Source organism: Mastomys coucha, chromosome X (genome assembly GCF_008632895.1).
Source record: "Mastomys coucha isolate ucsf_1 chromosome X, UCSF_Mcou_1, whole genome shotgun sequence".
NCBI classification, from domain to species: Eukaryota; Metazoa; Chordata; class Mammalia; order Rodentia; family Muridae; genus Mastomys; species Mastomys coucha.
The window spans coordinates 13,520,162-13,536,204 of NC_045030.1; the positions used below are offsets into that span (position 1 = coordinate 13,520,162).

At 40.2% G+C, this 16,043-nt stretch overlaps 2 protein-coding genes across 2 annotated transcripts in view; one reads left to right on the forward strand and one right to left on the reverse strand.

Annotated features, from left to right (window-relative positions):
* The window catches only part of Chst7 (carbohydrate sulfotransferase 7), a 39,701-nt gene extending 38,901 nt beyond the window's left edge, over positions 1–800 (forward strand). Inside the window, exon 2 of the mRNA XM_031373328.1 lies at positions 365–800. The gene's annotated coding sequence lies outside the window, so the exon portion shown is untranslated. The remainder of the gene's footprint in view (positions 1–364) is intronic.
* A 2,508-nt stretch (positions 801–3,308) lies between these two features.
* The window catches only part of Slc9a7 (solute carrier family 9 member A7), a 110,656-nt gene continuing 97,921 nt past the window's right edge, over positions 3,309–16,043 (reverse strand). The window contains exons 15-16 of the mRNA XM_031344235.1: positions 13,420–13,525; positions 3,309–9,910 (exon numbers count right to left, since the gene is read on the reverse strand). Coding sequence (XP_031200095.1) covers positions 9,659–9,910; positions 13,420–13,525 — 358 coding nt within the window. The 3' untranslated portion in view covers positions 3,309–9,658. The remainder of the gene's footprint in view (positions 9,911–13,419; positions 13,526–16,043) is intronic.

The following is a 16,043-nucleotide window of genomic DNA, read 5'->3' on the forward strand; positions in this document are numbered from 1 at the left end:
CTTAACCTCACTGGGATGTCTGTGAAATCTGTGTCATCTCTGTAGCAATCCTGGTTCCTCCTTTAGTTGTCAGCTTTCGTTCTTCAGTGACCATCATGCTGTGCATTGTGCCAGAAAGCTCTTTTCAACAAACATCCCACCTTGGTAGCTGTTTAAAGCACAACAATATTTGCAAAGGGGCCTGTATTATCTTCTTCTTCACCTTCACTAAACACCTCAAGTCAAATTTTCTTACTGATTTGGTATGTATTCTCAATACTCAATAATATAACTTAGATAAAGAAAACTGTAGTTTAAATCACCAAGGTTTAACAGACTGTGGATTTCCACAAAGGTCAAATATCCTTTGCTTTTTCCCTTACAGGCCAGTGGCCATAAACAGGTGAGTTCAGCATGCTGCACCAGCACTGGAGAGGCTGCATGGTGGAGGCAATCTATCACACTGTCAGACACTGGGACTGATTTGGTACCAACTGCTGTGCAAATCTGCTGGTCAGGAGCATCACAAGCTGTTAAGTAATAACAGACGCATTGGCTGAGATGAAGTTTCCAGAAAGGAAGTGACAGTGCAATGTGGATATTTGTGACAAAAAAAAAAAGGAAAAGCTTTACTTCCCAGGCTGAACTTGGCTCAGCTTGAGCCATTTCAACAAGTCATCCTCACAATAATGAAAGGATGTGATCTGGTTTGATTTCACATCAGCAGATGTCTGGACAAAACCATCAACGTGAATAAGGGCCAAGTGCAGTTATGTCTATCTTGATTAAATTACTTCATATTAAATAAAAGGTCTGGCTGGTATTGTTTCTTAAAGGTTTCATCTAGCTCTCCTTCAATTAGCAGTTTTCCTGTAGAACCATTTTCTTTTTTCTTTTTCTTTTTGGTTTTTAACTTTCTTTTTTTATTAGATATTTTCTTTATTTACATTTCAAATGATATCCCCTTTCCCAGTTTCCCCTCCGAAAAGAACCCCTATTCCCTCCCCCTCACCCTGCTCACCAACCCACTCCCTCCTGCTTACTGGCCCTGGCATTCCCCTACACTGAGACATACAACCTTCACAGAACTAAGGGTTTCTCCTCCCATTGATGACCGACTAGGCCATCCTCTGCTTCATATGCAGCTAGAGCCATGAGTCCTACCATGTGTACTCCTTGGTTGGTGGTTTAGTCCCTGGGGGCTCTGAGGATACTAGTTAGTTCATATTGTTGTTCGTCCTAAGGGGCTGCAAACCCTTCAGCTCCTTGGGTCCTTTCTCTAGCTCCTTTATTGGGGGCCCTGTGCTCAGTCCAATGAATGACTGTGAGCCTCTACGTCTGCATTAGTCGGACACTGGCAGAGCCTCTCAGAAGACAGCTATATCAGGCTCATTTTCTCTGGTGGGTAAGAGAGTTGTAATAAACTAAAACTTTGTTTTCAAATTTTTCTATCTAGTGGTTTTGTAACTCTGCAGTTAAATGACTGTAGTATCATACTAATGACAGGATTGAGGGGGAGGGCTAAGCAGATTTTGGTAAGTGGCTCAACTGTAAAGAATTCAATAATGGTATTCTATATAAAAACCATTGAAGGAAACTATATATAGGATTCAAAAGTTTTCCTTTTTAAATTGTATTTTACATGTGTGAGAGTGTTATCTACATGTATGTCTTTGTGCCATCTGCATGCCTAGTTCCCATGAAGACCAGGAAAAGGAGTCAGATCCCTTGGAACTGGAGTTACAGGTGGTTTTAAGCTTCCATATGGGTGCTGGGAATCAAATCTCAGTCCTCTGGAAGAGAAGCCAGTGCTCCTAACCACTGAGCCATCTCTACTCCACTTAGAATCAAGAATTTTAGCAGTCATCCTGTAAGACTTTAAGTTACAATGTCATGTTTATACCCTTCAGTCTCACAGATTGATGTTGCCAACTCATGGTGAGCATTCTTCAGGGTTCTGCACTCAAAGCCTGTGAGACTCTTAGTGGCAATAGGATTCTCAGGCTAAAGCCAAGTTTAAACTGTTTCTTTTAACTCTGAAAAATCCCAAAAAGATGTTGCCATTGATTTTACAGACCCCAGTGTCAACCCTGTCTGTGCAGTTGAAGCTGGTCTTAAACTTGTTCCTGTCTACTAAGTGTGGCATTCAGGTGTGTACCAGGATGTCCAAATGATACCCTATTCTTGTTTGCTCCTAAAGCTTCATGTGTATATGTATTTGCCTGCATGAGTTTGTGTACCATATCTGTGCAATACTGGCATAATCCAGAAGAGGTCGTTGAATCTCCTGGAACTGAAGTTACAGGTGGTTATAAGCTGGTCTGTGTGGGAGCTGGGAACTGCAAGAGCAGTAAGTGCTCTTAACCTGAGTCATCTCACTCCCAAGATAACCTATTCCAAAGCTGAAAATTTAGGATTATCCAACTCAAGAACTGGCAATGGTTTTCTTACTAAAAGATCAGATAGTAAATAGTTCAGGTGTTATGTGGATAAAATCTGTATCATGACTCCTCAGCTCCCTCACTGTAGCATAAAGCAAGTCTAGATAGCATGCTAAGCAACTGGTGTAGTGCATGCCAATAAGACTTCATTTACAAATACAGGCTGTGGGCTGGATTTGCTTAGAGTCCAAGTAGATCTTTCCAGCTATGATTTGAATTAATTCCCCAGAGGGTAGTGGTTAAAAAAATGAAGTAACTGCTCAGTGAGAAAAAGAAACATGATGGAAATAAGATCCCACTGTATACACATAGCAGAGGACACTCTGAAAACACAAAACTCATTAGCTCAGCCAGTTAATCTTTTTATTTTGAATTTTGTAAAAAAAAAAAAGAAAGAAAGAAAGAAAGAAAGAAAGAAAGAAAGAAAGAAAGAAAGAAAGCTTAGAGAAAAACATGTTAAGTATCAGTAAAGGACAGGAAACATGAGGCTAGCTTTACAATGTAAACAGCTCTAAGAAGGTGAGGGTAAACGGTGAGGGGCAGTGAGCACAGCAAGGTTCTTGCTGCAGTTTCCCTATTGCACATAAAGGTTGCAAATGATTCCATGTCCTTAATTTTCACAGTTAAAACACACTTTATCTTCTATAAAATTCTTCCCAAATACACTATGTCAGCTCTCTATAAAAGTTCCCCCCAAAAGTCCCATCATTGCATGTTAAATTCTCCCTATTCTACTTTAGGAAATTTCTTTCCAAATAGTCAATGAATCTTTATGGTCTTCTCATTTAATTATTTTAGTGGGCATAGTAAAACATGCCCCACAAAAAGGAGGATTAGGTGGATTTAGGTTAAAAAGTAAAGAAAACCTAGGAGGTAATGTTCCTACTGTGAAATTACACTTTAAATGAGTGCTTTTATTTAACGTATACATCCACAGATTGACTACCCACAAAACAGAAAAGCATCCTCTGTTCCTCCAAGGCCTACAACTAGAATCATCAGTCAGAGACCAGATACCCATGCAGGTAGTTATCCATGAATACCAGGACAGTTGGTTTCTGAAAGTGCTTTCAACCACAAACCTTCAGTGCGTCATGCAAGTCTCTGTTTCCTTTTCAGTTTCAGGGTTTTGTTTTTTTGTTTTGTTTTGTTTTGTCAGCATACACAGGTCCAGACAAATTTCCACTGACCAAGAGTTGAAGGTAGACTGGGATATTTAAATATTCTCTTGTTTCCTTCTAATGGTGATGTGAGAAGATGATGTCCTGTGCTGTGTACTCTCATCTCTACTTCAGGCCTTCTCTAAAAGCAGCACAGCAAACAGACCCTCTTTGTAATGCTCCCCAATGCTTGGGTGGACAAAATATGGCTGCCTATATGTTCCAAATGGGCCATAGTTATAGCATACCCTGCTTAGGAGAATAAAATGAACATTTAAAAAATTGATTTTTCTCTTCACAATTTGTCAGCAATTGGTGATAAGATGTATCTTCTAATTTAATAAATGTCTATGAAAACTGGTAGTGGGAAAAACTTTGTTTTTAGGTCCTGTTTTAAAAGTATTGTCAAAGAATGGTTTTATGGTTTGACATAAGCACACTAATTTCTATGATACTCGTCTATGGATTGTTCAAATTAGGTTTTAAGGGGGGATAATTTTAGGTATCAAAGAGATAAAGGCAGCATTCAGATGTGTTGTTTCTAAAGTAAACTCTTGGCTACTAGAGTCTCACTTAGAAACAACAAAAGAGTTCTCATTCAACACACAGGAGATGGCCTGCCCCACTTTAATTGAGTCATCATCAAAAGGTAGGTGTGAGACTGTCAAACCCATGTGCCCCACTATAAGTATCACCTCAGCAAAGTGCCACCCTAGCAGCTCTTCCTGAAGATGACATTTTAGATAGATAGTGCTGTCAGCTCTTGACTGCTTTTATTCTCTTAGAATTCATACTAAGAATAAGGCAGGTTACAGGAGGATGGTCTGTACCTCTGGTAAGTTGCACAATTGTCTTCTGATCTCAGTGGTGTCTCTGTAGCTGGGAACTAGTGGTTCACATTAAATAAATGACATGATTACATCCACTTCCACTGGGGACAAGCCAAAAGAGAGGCTATGCTAGAGCAAATATGAGGCAGATCTTTGCCCTGGATGGACTTGCTCACTTACAGCTGAGACAATGTTTTTTTTTTTTTTCTCAAAAGAGATTTGTCTATGGGACCACAAGGCATTTAGAGGTCTAGGGGATCCAACCCAGGGATCCAACTTGCTGTTTGCTTGATGAGACACTTGATATCATAGTGTGATTTGTTTGGCTCCAAGGCATCATGGTCACCCTAAGAAGTACCCTGGATGATTGGAGTTGATATGCCTAGTCTATGGTGTTGCTAGAAAGAAACACATAACCTTCTTTAAGTGTGGGATTTCCTTCTCTAGGAAAGCTTAGGATTTCCAAGTAGTTCCCACAGAAGGACTATGAAAAGAAATGAATGGGTTTTTATGTTCTCTCTGTCAAAGCTATACCACTGCCAGTATGTGATGACAATGACACCCTTGCCCATGCTGCTAGCAGTAAATGAGGCTATTCTTATTCTGTGGAATAAGACATGGGGACTAATAAGACAAAGTTTGACCACAAAAATGGACTACTAATTTAATTCCATATTGAACTGAAATGACAGCTTCCCAGCATCCTTTGTGTCTGACTACTCAGAAGCTTGATTAGTCAAGACAAATCCTCCCTTTCCTACCCTCAAGTTGGAATGAAGATGACAAGTTTGAAAGTTCTCTATGTGAATACACGAATCACCCTACTCTCTCCTTCAAGTCTATTTTCATATGAAAGCCAACCTTGAATTCTCAAAAATGAGCACAAAAGTTCTACAGTGGCCTAGTCTGCATTAGAAATCAGTTTAGGTTTTTTTTTGGACTAACAATTACAAAATAAACAATCACTTAGTTGGTCATTCATTCAACTAAGCTTCTTTATCCAAAAGGCTCTCAACCCTTCTGCATTCCATTAGCTATCATCTCCCTCAACTCAGAATGAACAGGTGTGAAGGATGACTTGGATGACTTTCTCAGACAAACCTGACCATTACTCAGCAACTCTAGTCTGGTTCCAGACAGCTGGCTTCAAAGTAGGCAGTTTCTGGGCTTTGTGGTATCCTACTTTTCTTCATGCAATATAGAGACAACACTTCAGTATAGAACCTCTTCTACAAGTAGCTTCACCTTTGCAGGACTCCTGGGAAGTCAGGGTGAGTCTCCACATTTTGTAAGCAAGGATCAGGACCATGTTTCAAAATAATTCACTTTCATTCACTGAACAAAGACTCAAATAAGCAAAATCCTAGTTTTCTTTTTGTCTTGGCAAATATCAATGTTTTCATATTTTACAATGTCAATGTAATGAAGGTTATAAGACCCTTTAAGAGAAACACAACAGGATTATGCTAAGACTAGGCTGCTAAGAGGGTTAAATAGGCAATATCACTAGTGATGTCCTAGTGTTTGTGGGGCACTATTCTTTTCTGTATGCAACAAGGATAACCACACCATGTTATAAAAGCATCTTTTAGAAACTAGGTAACCAAAATTGCTAGCACTGTAAGACATGGGAAGAAACTCTTTCCAAGATTTCTCTCAATACTTTACCTACTTTAAGAGTAGGTAATGTATGATAGCTCATCCAGAAAGAAATTTAAACTAAAATTTACATACATTTCAAACTATGTCCATATTAAGCTGGTGCAGTAGCCTCTCTAACAAGAAAATGACCTCTTTTTGCATGGCACTCAGCATTAAGACACACGAATTTCTAAACTTTTAGAAGACAGAACTTTCTACCAGGTTATGTTCTATTACTTGATCCCTTTTCCTCATGTAGCAACTAATATTGGATGTATGCATCAGTTCAATGTCTGAAGTTCTACATAGGTCTTAAGACTTCTATGGAGCACAGCTGGCGTTATCAGGCAGAATAGAAGTCCACAATGCTAGAGGAGCAAGCAGCTCCAGTGTGTACTGTTTCCTTTGGTGCCTGCGCTGCTTGGTACTGACTCTTCAGCTCTGGGGCCTTGATGTTTGCATCACAGCAGCTGTTATAAGAGTTTCATTGCTATAATGGGCTCATCAGATACCCCAATGATGGAGAGTGGATGAGTAGTTCCAGGTCTGATGGCAGAAAGCAAATATATCTTTTAGTATACCTAGGAAATAAAGATGTCTCAAGCACGCTTATTCTCAATGGCAAATGCCTTTCTTATTTAGTATACACAGAAGCGATTATTGTTCCATGCATATCTTGATCAAGAGTTGACTACTACTTTTAGTTTTCATTAATTACATGGAGAATCCAAGAGTGAAAGAACAAAGAAAGAATAAAGTATAGTTTCTGTCTTAGACTCTCTGGGTGAGCAACTTGTCCCTCACAGGAGAAACCTTGTAACTTGGGAAAATGTAAAAACACACAGAATCTGAAGCTAGGAGGTGCTGTGGGTCATCTGCAGACCTGCTAAGCAACTCAGGGAGCAACTAGAATCCTCCAGGAGAGAAGTACTAGACTTCAGGGGAAGGGGGTTTATGATGAAGGAACAAGAATCTACTGAAATGGGAGAAAGATGATGTACAGAATTTACTAAGTCATGTTAGTGACTCAGTACAACTATATAAAGAACAAGAGCATGACTATATAAAGGCCTGTCCTCATCAACTTATTATGAATGAGAAGAATAAAAATTAACCACAGCCATTACGAATTCTTTGAGGAGAACGGATGTAAACATAGGCTCCCAGAGAATGGGAAAAACAGAAGTGAGGTACAAAGAAAAAACTATTCATCTGAATGATTATGAATATCATCAGCAACCAATTCTAATGGAGAATGCTGAATTTCTTCCCCTCAAAAGGAAACACAGAGAAACAGCAGATGATTGATAGAGGAAATTATGTGACAGTAGACCACACTAGGGAGATGAACAGACTTTGTGGGGCCTTTCCCATAAAATCTTGAGAGAGCATCTTTAAAGTACACAAGGGAAATGGTGGAGAATATTGAAGTCATATAGAAAACTTGATAACCAAGTCACACAATGTATGCTAAGAAGATCTGAATGATGAAGCTGTATTTTCATGAAAAGACTATGAGCATTCAAGAAACTCAGGAAGCTAGAGTTAGAGATTCAGCAATGGAAAGAAATTATCAAAAGAGCAGCATTTCCAGCAGCTGCTCACTGCTGCTTGTGATGCTGCTACTAACTACTTCACCACCATGAAAAGAACTTTTACACAAAGAAGCTTTACAGAAGCAGGATTTCATCTAGGATTGAAGAAAAAGCCAGTTGGTTAAAGCAATATTTTAAAAATAGTTCTGTCTTTGACTACTAGACATCAGATGATATGAAGCTTTGTAGCGCTTTCTGGAGAAACTCTGATTTGAAAAATCTTAGGGCAGTTCATTGTTTACAGCAAAGTGTGTCCAGAAGTTCTCCAGTCTGCAGGATGAATCTGACTAAACCTGGTCCTGCTTCATCTTCTACTTCAGACTTTAGGCAGACATGATCCTATCTATCGGAACATAGCTGAATATATCAAACATAATTCCTGAAGAGAGTAAACAAAGTCAGGCTGGGAAAAAAGGTTCAAAACTCAGAAGTGGAACATGGCAACAAGACCTGGCCCACAGGAAGGTTGCTACAGTGGATGTTCCTTGACCAACACCAACTCATACACAAGGAGATAACTCATCTTTGATTCCTGGAGTTATCAAATTTCACAAAAGAAGGTGTGGTCAAAATACCAGTTACCTAATAGTTTTAAAAAGTCAGATTTGGGGTTTTTTGTTTGTTGCTTACTTGTTTTGTTTTTGGACTTTACTGTCTATCCTGAAAGAGCAGAAATACTAACTCATTTAAAAGGCTTTGGATATGTATTTTCAGTAACAAAAATTCAGGTTGAAACAAAGCACCAGAATAATTTTCATCTTCTAGGTGTTGAAAATAGTACCAGTGGGAAAGTAATTATTTTAAGTATTGAAGTTTTTGTCCTAAAGATAGTTGGCATTGAAAACTCAGCATTTACTTGAACACACATTTTTTTTTATAATTTATAACAAAGCAAGTTTTATATTTTACGTAGTGTGATTTTAGAATTACTTTTGAATGTTTTAAAGCAAAATGTATGTAAAATAAAATAATGACTTCCATCTTTTCTTTGCAAGTTACTCTTTTCATGTTAAAATCTTTTTTCTCAAACTATAGTCTATGGCCACTTCTGTTTCTTGATGCCTTTTCTTCCCCCAGATAACAGCAATATCCATGCTATCTTAAACCCTGTGGTGAACACGCCTCAGTCCCTATCAGTTACCTTCTAGGCAGTGGGCTCACATGGTAGCTTTGACAAGTGAGTACTGCTGTGGTATCATCAGCAGTTTCCCAGTACCTCTCAGTTTAATTAAAACAGAACAGAACATGATTTTGCTTTGGTTCTAAACATTTCAGTAACTCTTTTATAGAAATTCCCAGAGAAGGAACTAGACTTACCCCACCTCCCATATTGAAATGCTCTTGGAAAACCCCTGTGCACACACATACACGTTTTGCAGTACTGGGGATGGAACCCAGGGTCGGGTGAGCTTACTCTCCAACTGAGCTAAGGCCCCAGCCTATGGACACACTTCCTAATCCTCAGTCTAGGAGCAACACAAGTAGAACAGGCAAGACTGTGACAGGAGGATGTAGCTGTGTTAAGTCTTCAGAGCCAGAGGCTCCACCATCTGGTGCAACGCCAGCATCTGGCACCATTGGAATTCTGATCTCAGTTTCTTTTCTTCACTGTCATTTGTCTAACTTGTTCTCCCGACTTGATGTTTCTTGAGCCAGCTAGACTGGCACTATAGCATAGCGATGAAGCCCCTTACCTGGCCCACCATGCTCAGATACTACAGGAGGATGAAGTGAGATGCCATTAAAGCATGCTGTTGTTTTGTTTAACTCTGAAATAGTGTACTACTATGTGAAAAAGTGGGAATAGGTCTGCATTTGTCTTTAATTTAGAGACATTTCAGCTTTACCATCTGAGTCTTGGGTTAAGTTTTGAGTGGTAAGATAGTTTCAGGCCCCATTGAAATAGAAGCATTAGTTTTAACATGGTCAATGCAACACATCAAACACACTGGGGCATTTGGCCATCATCACCCTTCTGAGAGCCTCCCTGATCCCTCGGATTTACAGATAAGTCATGCATTTTCCTGCAGTGGAAACACAAGGGGGGTTCCCCGGCTGGAAACCTTCTGGTCTCCCATTCCCAGGTCTCGCTCAAGCACTTCCTCAGAGCTGCTTTTTGTTCTCCGACCACACTCAAGACTTGTGGAGGCTGTGTAGGAGCTTGAGGAGCCATTTGCTGTCACGGTGCTATCTCCATAGGTCAAGGTGAGGTCACCTTCCGTCAGGATGAAATCAGAGTCTTCTTCTCTCAGTGGCTCTTGATTCTGAAAGGTACAGTCAACAAAAGGGGAACCTGAGATTTTTTCAGAGCTGTGGCCAACCTAATTCTTATATCAAAACAAAGATTGAGGAGGCTGCAGTGATGGTGCACAAGTTAAGAACACTTGCTGCTTTTACAGAGAATCCAGGTTCGATTCCTAGTACCCAAATTAGGCAATTCACAGCTGCCTGTGATTCCAGTTCTAGGGAATACAAAACCCTCTCTGGCCCCTGTGGATACCTGCACACATTTGGTCATAAACATATACACACATACTCAAGCACACAAATACATATATGCATTAAAAATCTTTTTCTTGAAAAAGGATTTTATGAACCCTGTCTGCCTATGCCATTGGTATGGTCACTATATATATATTTATATATATATATATATATATATATAACTAGAGTTTTTCAATCAAGGCAATGCTCCCTGAGCCATGACTTAGAATACCAGAAGCAGCTTAGATTTCAGTGTCTAAAAGAAGCAAGCAGGCCAGCTTCATTCTCTCTTTCCTATCTGAGCAGACCTTTGAGGTGGGCCTACTGTCCGTTTTTATATGAACAAGCCCTTCCAGTAGTCCAAAATGGAAAGGGAAGCCACAGTGAGGATTTCTTCCTTGTTTTCCCTCTATTGTCTCCATAGCGTCAGCTGTATGAGTGAATGAATGAAGCGAGTGTGCACTTTACTGAGCCTCTATTAAATACCTGCTGGAAACCTCAGATAAGCTCCTTACCTATAAAGGGCACACTACTTTTTGAGTACTGTCTCCACTTTTTTATAGTTTATATTAATTGTACAAAATACAGGTTATATCATGACTATGACATGATGCCACAAGTTTCATACTTTCAAATTTTGCTTTGTGTATGAAGTTATTATAAATATATAATTAACTCTAGGCTATATGTATAGGGTATATTTGGGACATACATGAGTTAGGGTTAGAGTGGAAATAATGGATGATGAAGACCTTGGGGCTCTCCAAGTAAATTTCACCAATTAAAAATATACTATAGGTGATGGGATAAAACAGCTGTCAAATAGCCACAAGACCCACCCAGTCAGCAGCCCTCCCCTGGCACTAACTAGAGAAAGCCCCTTTATCTCTCTCAACTTTGGATTCTTCAATTGACACTGTAAAGGCTTTGCTTTCACTTAACAGGAGGCCTTGACATATCTGGAGGGAGCTGAGATGCTGGGCAGAAGAACATCAGTCCAAATGAACAGCAACAGCAGTAAGGGTGGCTCTTCCCTTGGTGGTTCAAGATTGGATGGGTGTGTGAACCCCAGAGCCCAAACATTAGTCCTAGACCAAACCTTGAGTAGTCTCTTCAAATGGTGAGAGACATACTTGATGTACATGACTGAGTTTGTACATGTCTTGATTCACATGACTGAATCTTTATGAGCTTATACTGTCATCATTCTAGTCTGCACATCCCTAATCTCTAAGCAAGGGAACAATTAGTAAGCTTCAGATTACAGGAGGATTTTTTTAATGGCTCAAACATTTGGTTTAAATGTCCCCATCACAGCATTTTGTATTTTTCCCCCTGGGCTGGGAATGGAACCCAGGGTTTCATAACCACCAGGTATTTATTCTTCCATTGAACTACATTCCCAAAGGCCTATTTTCTTGTAACTTGAAGTAGTCGATTCCAGGAGTCACAAAAGAAGTTTTGCTTGTACAGGGCAAAAGGAGATGGGGTACTGAAAGGCTCCAACACCTTTAAGACACAGCAGGTGAAAACATGAGGAAAAGACTGAGGCATAATTACATTCTTCCATGGCACAACCCACTCCTTGGCACAACCCACTCTCCCAAAGAGACAGCCCAGCTTCTTTACAGGTACAAAGTTCTGACACCTGTGCCTATGCATTTGTACTGCATGTATGTGTAGGTATGTGCATATATGCATGCACCTGCACATGGAGGCCAGTGGTCGATCTTCAATTGCTCTCTACCTTACCTTTTGAAACAGGGCCTCTCACTGAACCTGGAATCCATTTTTTAATTAGCTTATCATACCACTGAATTCTAGGGGTAGGGTTACATATATGCACCTCCATGCCCAGCTTTTTATGTGAGTGCTGGGGATACAAACTTAATTCCTCATGCTTGAATGGCAGGCACTTACTGACAGCCTCTCTATCATATTTTCAGTGGTTGTCCTCCTCTATGGGGGGTGAGAAGGAGCACACACTACACAACAGCATTGGATTTCAGATGCACTGTGACTTGGTATATGTAACCTTTGTTCTCAAAGGAAGAGTATAACATTTAAGAAACTGCTGGGGCTGGAGAGAAGGCTCAATGGTTGAGAGTGCTGACTGCTCATCCAAAGGTCCTGAGTTCAACTCCCAGCAACCACATAGTGGCTCACTACCATCTGTAACTTGATCCAATGTCCTCTTCTGGTGTGTCTGAAGACAGCAACACTATACTCATATAAATAAAATAAATCTTAAAAGAATTATAAAAAAAAAAAAAAAAACAGAAATTGCTGCTTTCATCCTGGGTCTTTGGGTACAGCTGCCCTTATCTAAAATCCCAACTATGGCATGCATACCCCTTTCTATGAGTGTGTGCCACCTTTCCTGACCCCACTGACCTATTTGAACTTCTAGAGGGATCTTCTCCCTCAAACTGTGGGGTGGCCTTCTGATTTCTCATCATTGGTTAAATCAACTGCAGATTTGGAGACACAACTTAAAGTCTGTTTTGTCAATTACTAATCTCAAGGCCACAGACAGCCTGAGTTACCCCTAAGATTGTACTCTCCTCACTATATTGCTGCAGCATTTGCTCCTTTGCAATGTGCTGGGAATGAAACAAGCCTTTGGCAGCTATGAGGCTGAACATAAATCTAAGAAGCTATTTTCCCTCAGGGTAAGGACATCTTGGAATGGTGGAAGAGAGATGGAAGAGAAGGAATGTCTGTCTTCCTTTCTACTACTTCATTGTAGACAACTGCTTGCTCTTCTACCTATCTGTTCTACCAGCCACATTGGGAGCTCAAGGTGAGTCCTAAGCCTAACGCATCCACAGCAGGAGCATTTTTTTCTTAACTGTGATGACTCCATTTCTAGCACTGGAAGAAGGTAAGGCAGGACCTAACCAGGCCACCATAAATAAACTACTTGCAAGGAAATCTTGAATTTGGTGTGCTACCTTGTGGTTTATGGTATACCATGATGAACCTTACTTAACCCTCATGGCAGCTAGCACTAGTAGGCCTCACAGATAAGAAGATGGGTTTAGTGCTATATTGTTCTTCAGTAGCATGTCATTGCTTAAATTATAATCTGGTCACTTGCATTCCCAACCACAACTTCCCATATTTATAACCCTGTCAAAAGGTTTTCTTGTTATTGTGCAAGACAATTGAACAAATACACACACATACCATTTCCGACTGTATTTGATGAGCAAAATTGACGGATCTGGTGGCATTTCTTCCTAAGAAAGAAAGTACCCCTTAAGTAGCTCCTACAGGCTTTACTTACATCATATACCTGAGGACTGGTCAGACATCGAGCTAGCAAGCCACACCAGGCAGGAAGAGTGGTGGTTAGTGGGGGACCACTGTGGGTGAGAATGGGCTTCAAATAACTTTAAGATGGAAATTAAGGAAAAATAGCTGCAATGAAAGTAATAAACAAAGCAGAATTTATTAAATCCCAAAGAGTAGGAATCTGGAGCTGACCCTGTGCCACAGCTCTCCATACCCAAATTCCATCTAGAGAGAGCTGGCCTCCCAGGAGTACTGACACACAGGCATACAGGAGGGACAAGCCACAGTCAGAGACAGCAAGAACAGCTAACACCACAGATAAACAGATGGCAAGAGGCAAGTGCAAGAACATAAGCAACAGAAACCAAGGCTACTTAGCATCATCAGAACCCAGTTTCCCACCACAGCAAGCCCTGGATGCCCCAATACATGAGAAACGCAAGACTCTAATTTAAAATCACATCTCATGATGGTGATAGAGGACTTTAAAAAGGACATGAACAACTCCCATGAAGAAATACAGGTGAATACAGGTAAACAGGTGAAAGCCCTTAAAGAGGAAACACAAAAATCCCTTAAAGAACTACAGGAAAACACAATCAAACAGGTGAAGGAAATGAGCAAAGCCATCCAGCATCTAAAAATGGAAATAAAAACAATAAAGAAATCACAAAAGGAGACAACTCTAGACATAGAAAACCTGGGAAAGAGATCAGGAGTCATAAAGACAAGCATCACCAAGAGAATACAAGAGATAAAAGAGAGAATGTCAGGGGCAGAAGACACCATAGAAAACATTGACACAACAGTCAAAGAAAATGCAAAATGCAAAAAGCTCTTAACCCAAAACATTCAGGACACAATGACAAGATTAAACCTAAGGGTAATAGGCATAGAAGAGAGTGAAGATTCCCAACTTAAAGGGCCAGTAAATATCTTCAACAAAATTATAGAAGAAAATTTTCTCTAACCTAAAGAATGAGATGCACATGAACATATAAGAAGCTTACAGAAATCCAAATAGACTGGACCAGAAAAGAAATTCCTCCCTTCACAAAATAATCAAAACACCAAATACACACACACAAAAAGAAAAAATACTAAAAGCAGTAAGGAAAAAAGGCAAGTAACATATAAAGGCAGTCCTATCAGAATTACACCAGACTTCTCACCAGAGACTATGAAAGCTAGAAGATCCTGGGAAGATGTCATACAGACCCTACAAGAACACAAATGCTAGCCCAGACTACTATACCCAGCAAAAACTCTCAATTACCACAGATGGAGAAAACAAGATATTCCATGACAACTGAAGTTGAGAGGGTCTACAACAATTTCCTTTAAAAATATGTATTTAGGTACCTACACAATTTCTTAAAGTGTATTCACATTATGATATAATACAACTGATGTGATTCATTGTGGTATTTTCATGTATGTGTGTCATTTTCCTTTGTTCTTATTTGTCCCTTTCCCCTATACTTCCTATATTACTCTTGCTGTTTCTCTACCTCACCCAAATAGTCCCTGCTTCTGCTTTCATGTCACCTGTATTTTATTATTTTGCTCTCTGTTTAAAAATATCTCATTTCCAGTAGCTCAGGTTCCTTCAAGTCTCTCTGGGATGGTGTCCTGAGCAGACCTTGGGCACAAGCTCCACAGCCAATCCCACAACACCCAAAGGAAGCCCAACTCCTAGGCACTCTGACACACCCAGAATCAGAGGTGAGGAGGACCCAATATCTGTCCCAATACCGGGAGTAACTGGGACCAGCAGGACCCAGGCAAGCAGGAACACTGCCAGCAGAGTGGCTCGGGTTCCATCCTTCCCTTCTGTCTGGGCTGGTACCCTGAGCAGGCCTTGGGCAAAAACTCTGCAGCCAGTCCCAAAACACCCAGAGGAAGCTGCTGTACTACCAGGTACTCTAACAAGTCAAGGATCACAGGATCACAGAACCACAGGATCACAGAGACAGCTTGACTCTTAGGAGTTCTGACACAACCAGGATCACAGGACGAACAGGCTCCAGTCAGATTTAGCAAGGGCAGGTAGCACTAGAGATAACCAGATTGGTGTGGGGGCGGGGGGCAAGCATAAGAAAATAAACAACACAAACCAAGGTTACTTGGCATCATCAGAACCCAGTTCTCCCACCATAAAAAGTCCTGGACACACCATCACACCGGAAAAGCAAGATTCAGATATAAAATCACTTCTCATAATGATGATACAGGACTTTAAGAAAGACATAAATAGCACCCTCAAATAAATACAGGAGAACACAGGTAAACAGCTTGAAGCCCTTCAAGAGGAACTGCAAAAATCCTTTAAAGAACTACAGGAAAACACAATCAAACAGGTGAAGGAAATGAGCAAAACCATCCAGAATCTAAAAATGGAAAAAGAAACTATAAAGAAATCAGAAAGAGAGACAACCCTAGCGATAGAAAACCTAGGAAAGAAATCAGGAGTCATAGATGCAAGCATCACCAACAATACAAGAGATAGAGGAGAGAATCTCAGGGGCAGACGACACCATAGAGAACATTGACACAACAGTCAAAGAAAATGCAAAAGGCAAAAACCTCCTAACCCAAAATATCCAGGAAATCCAG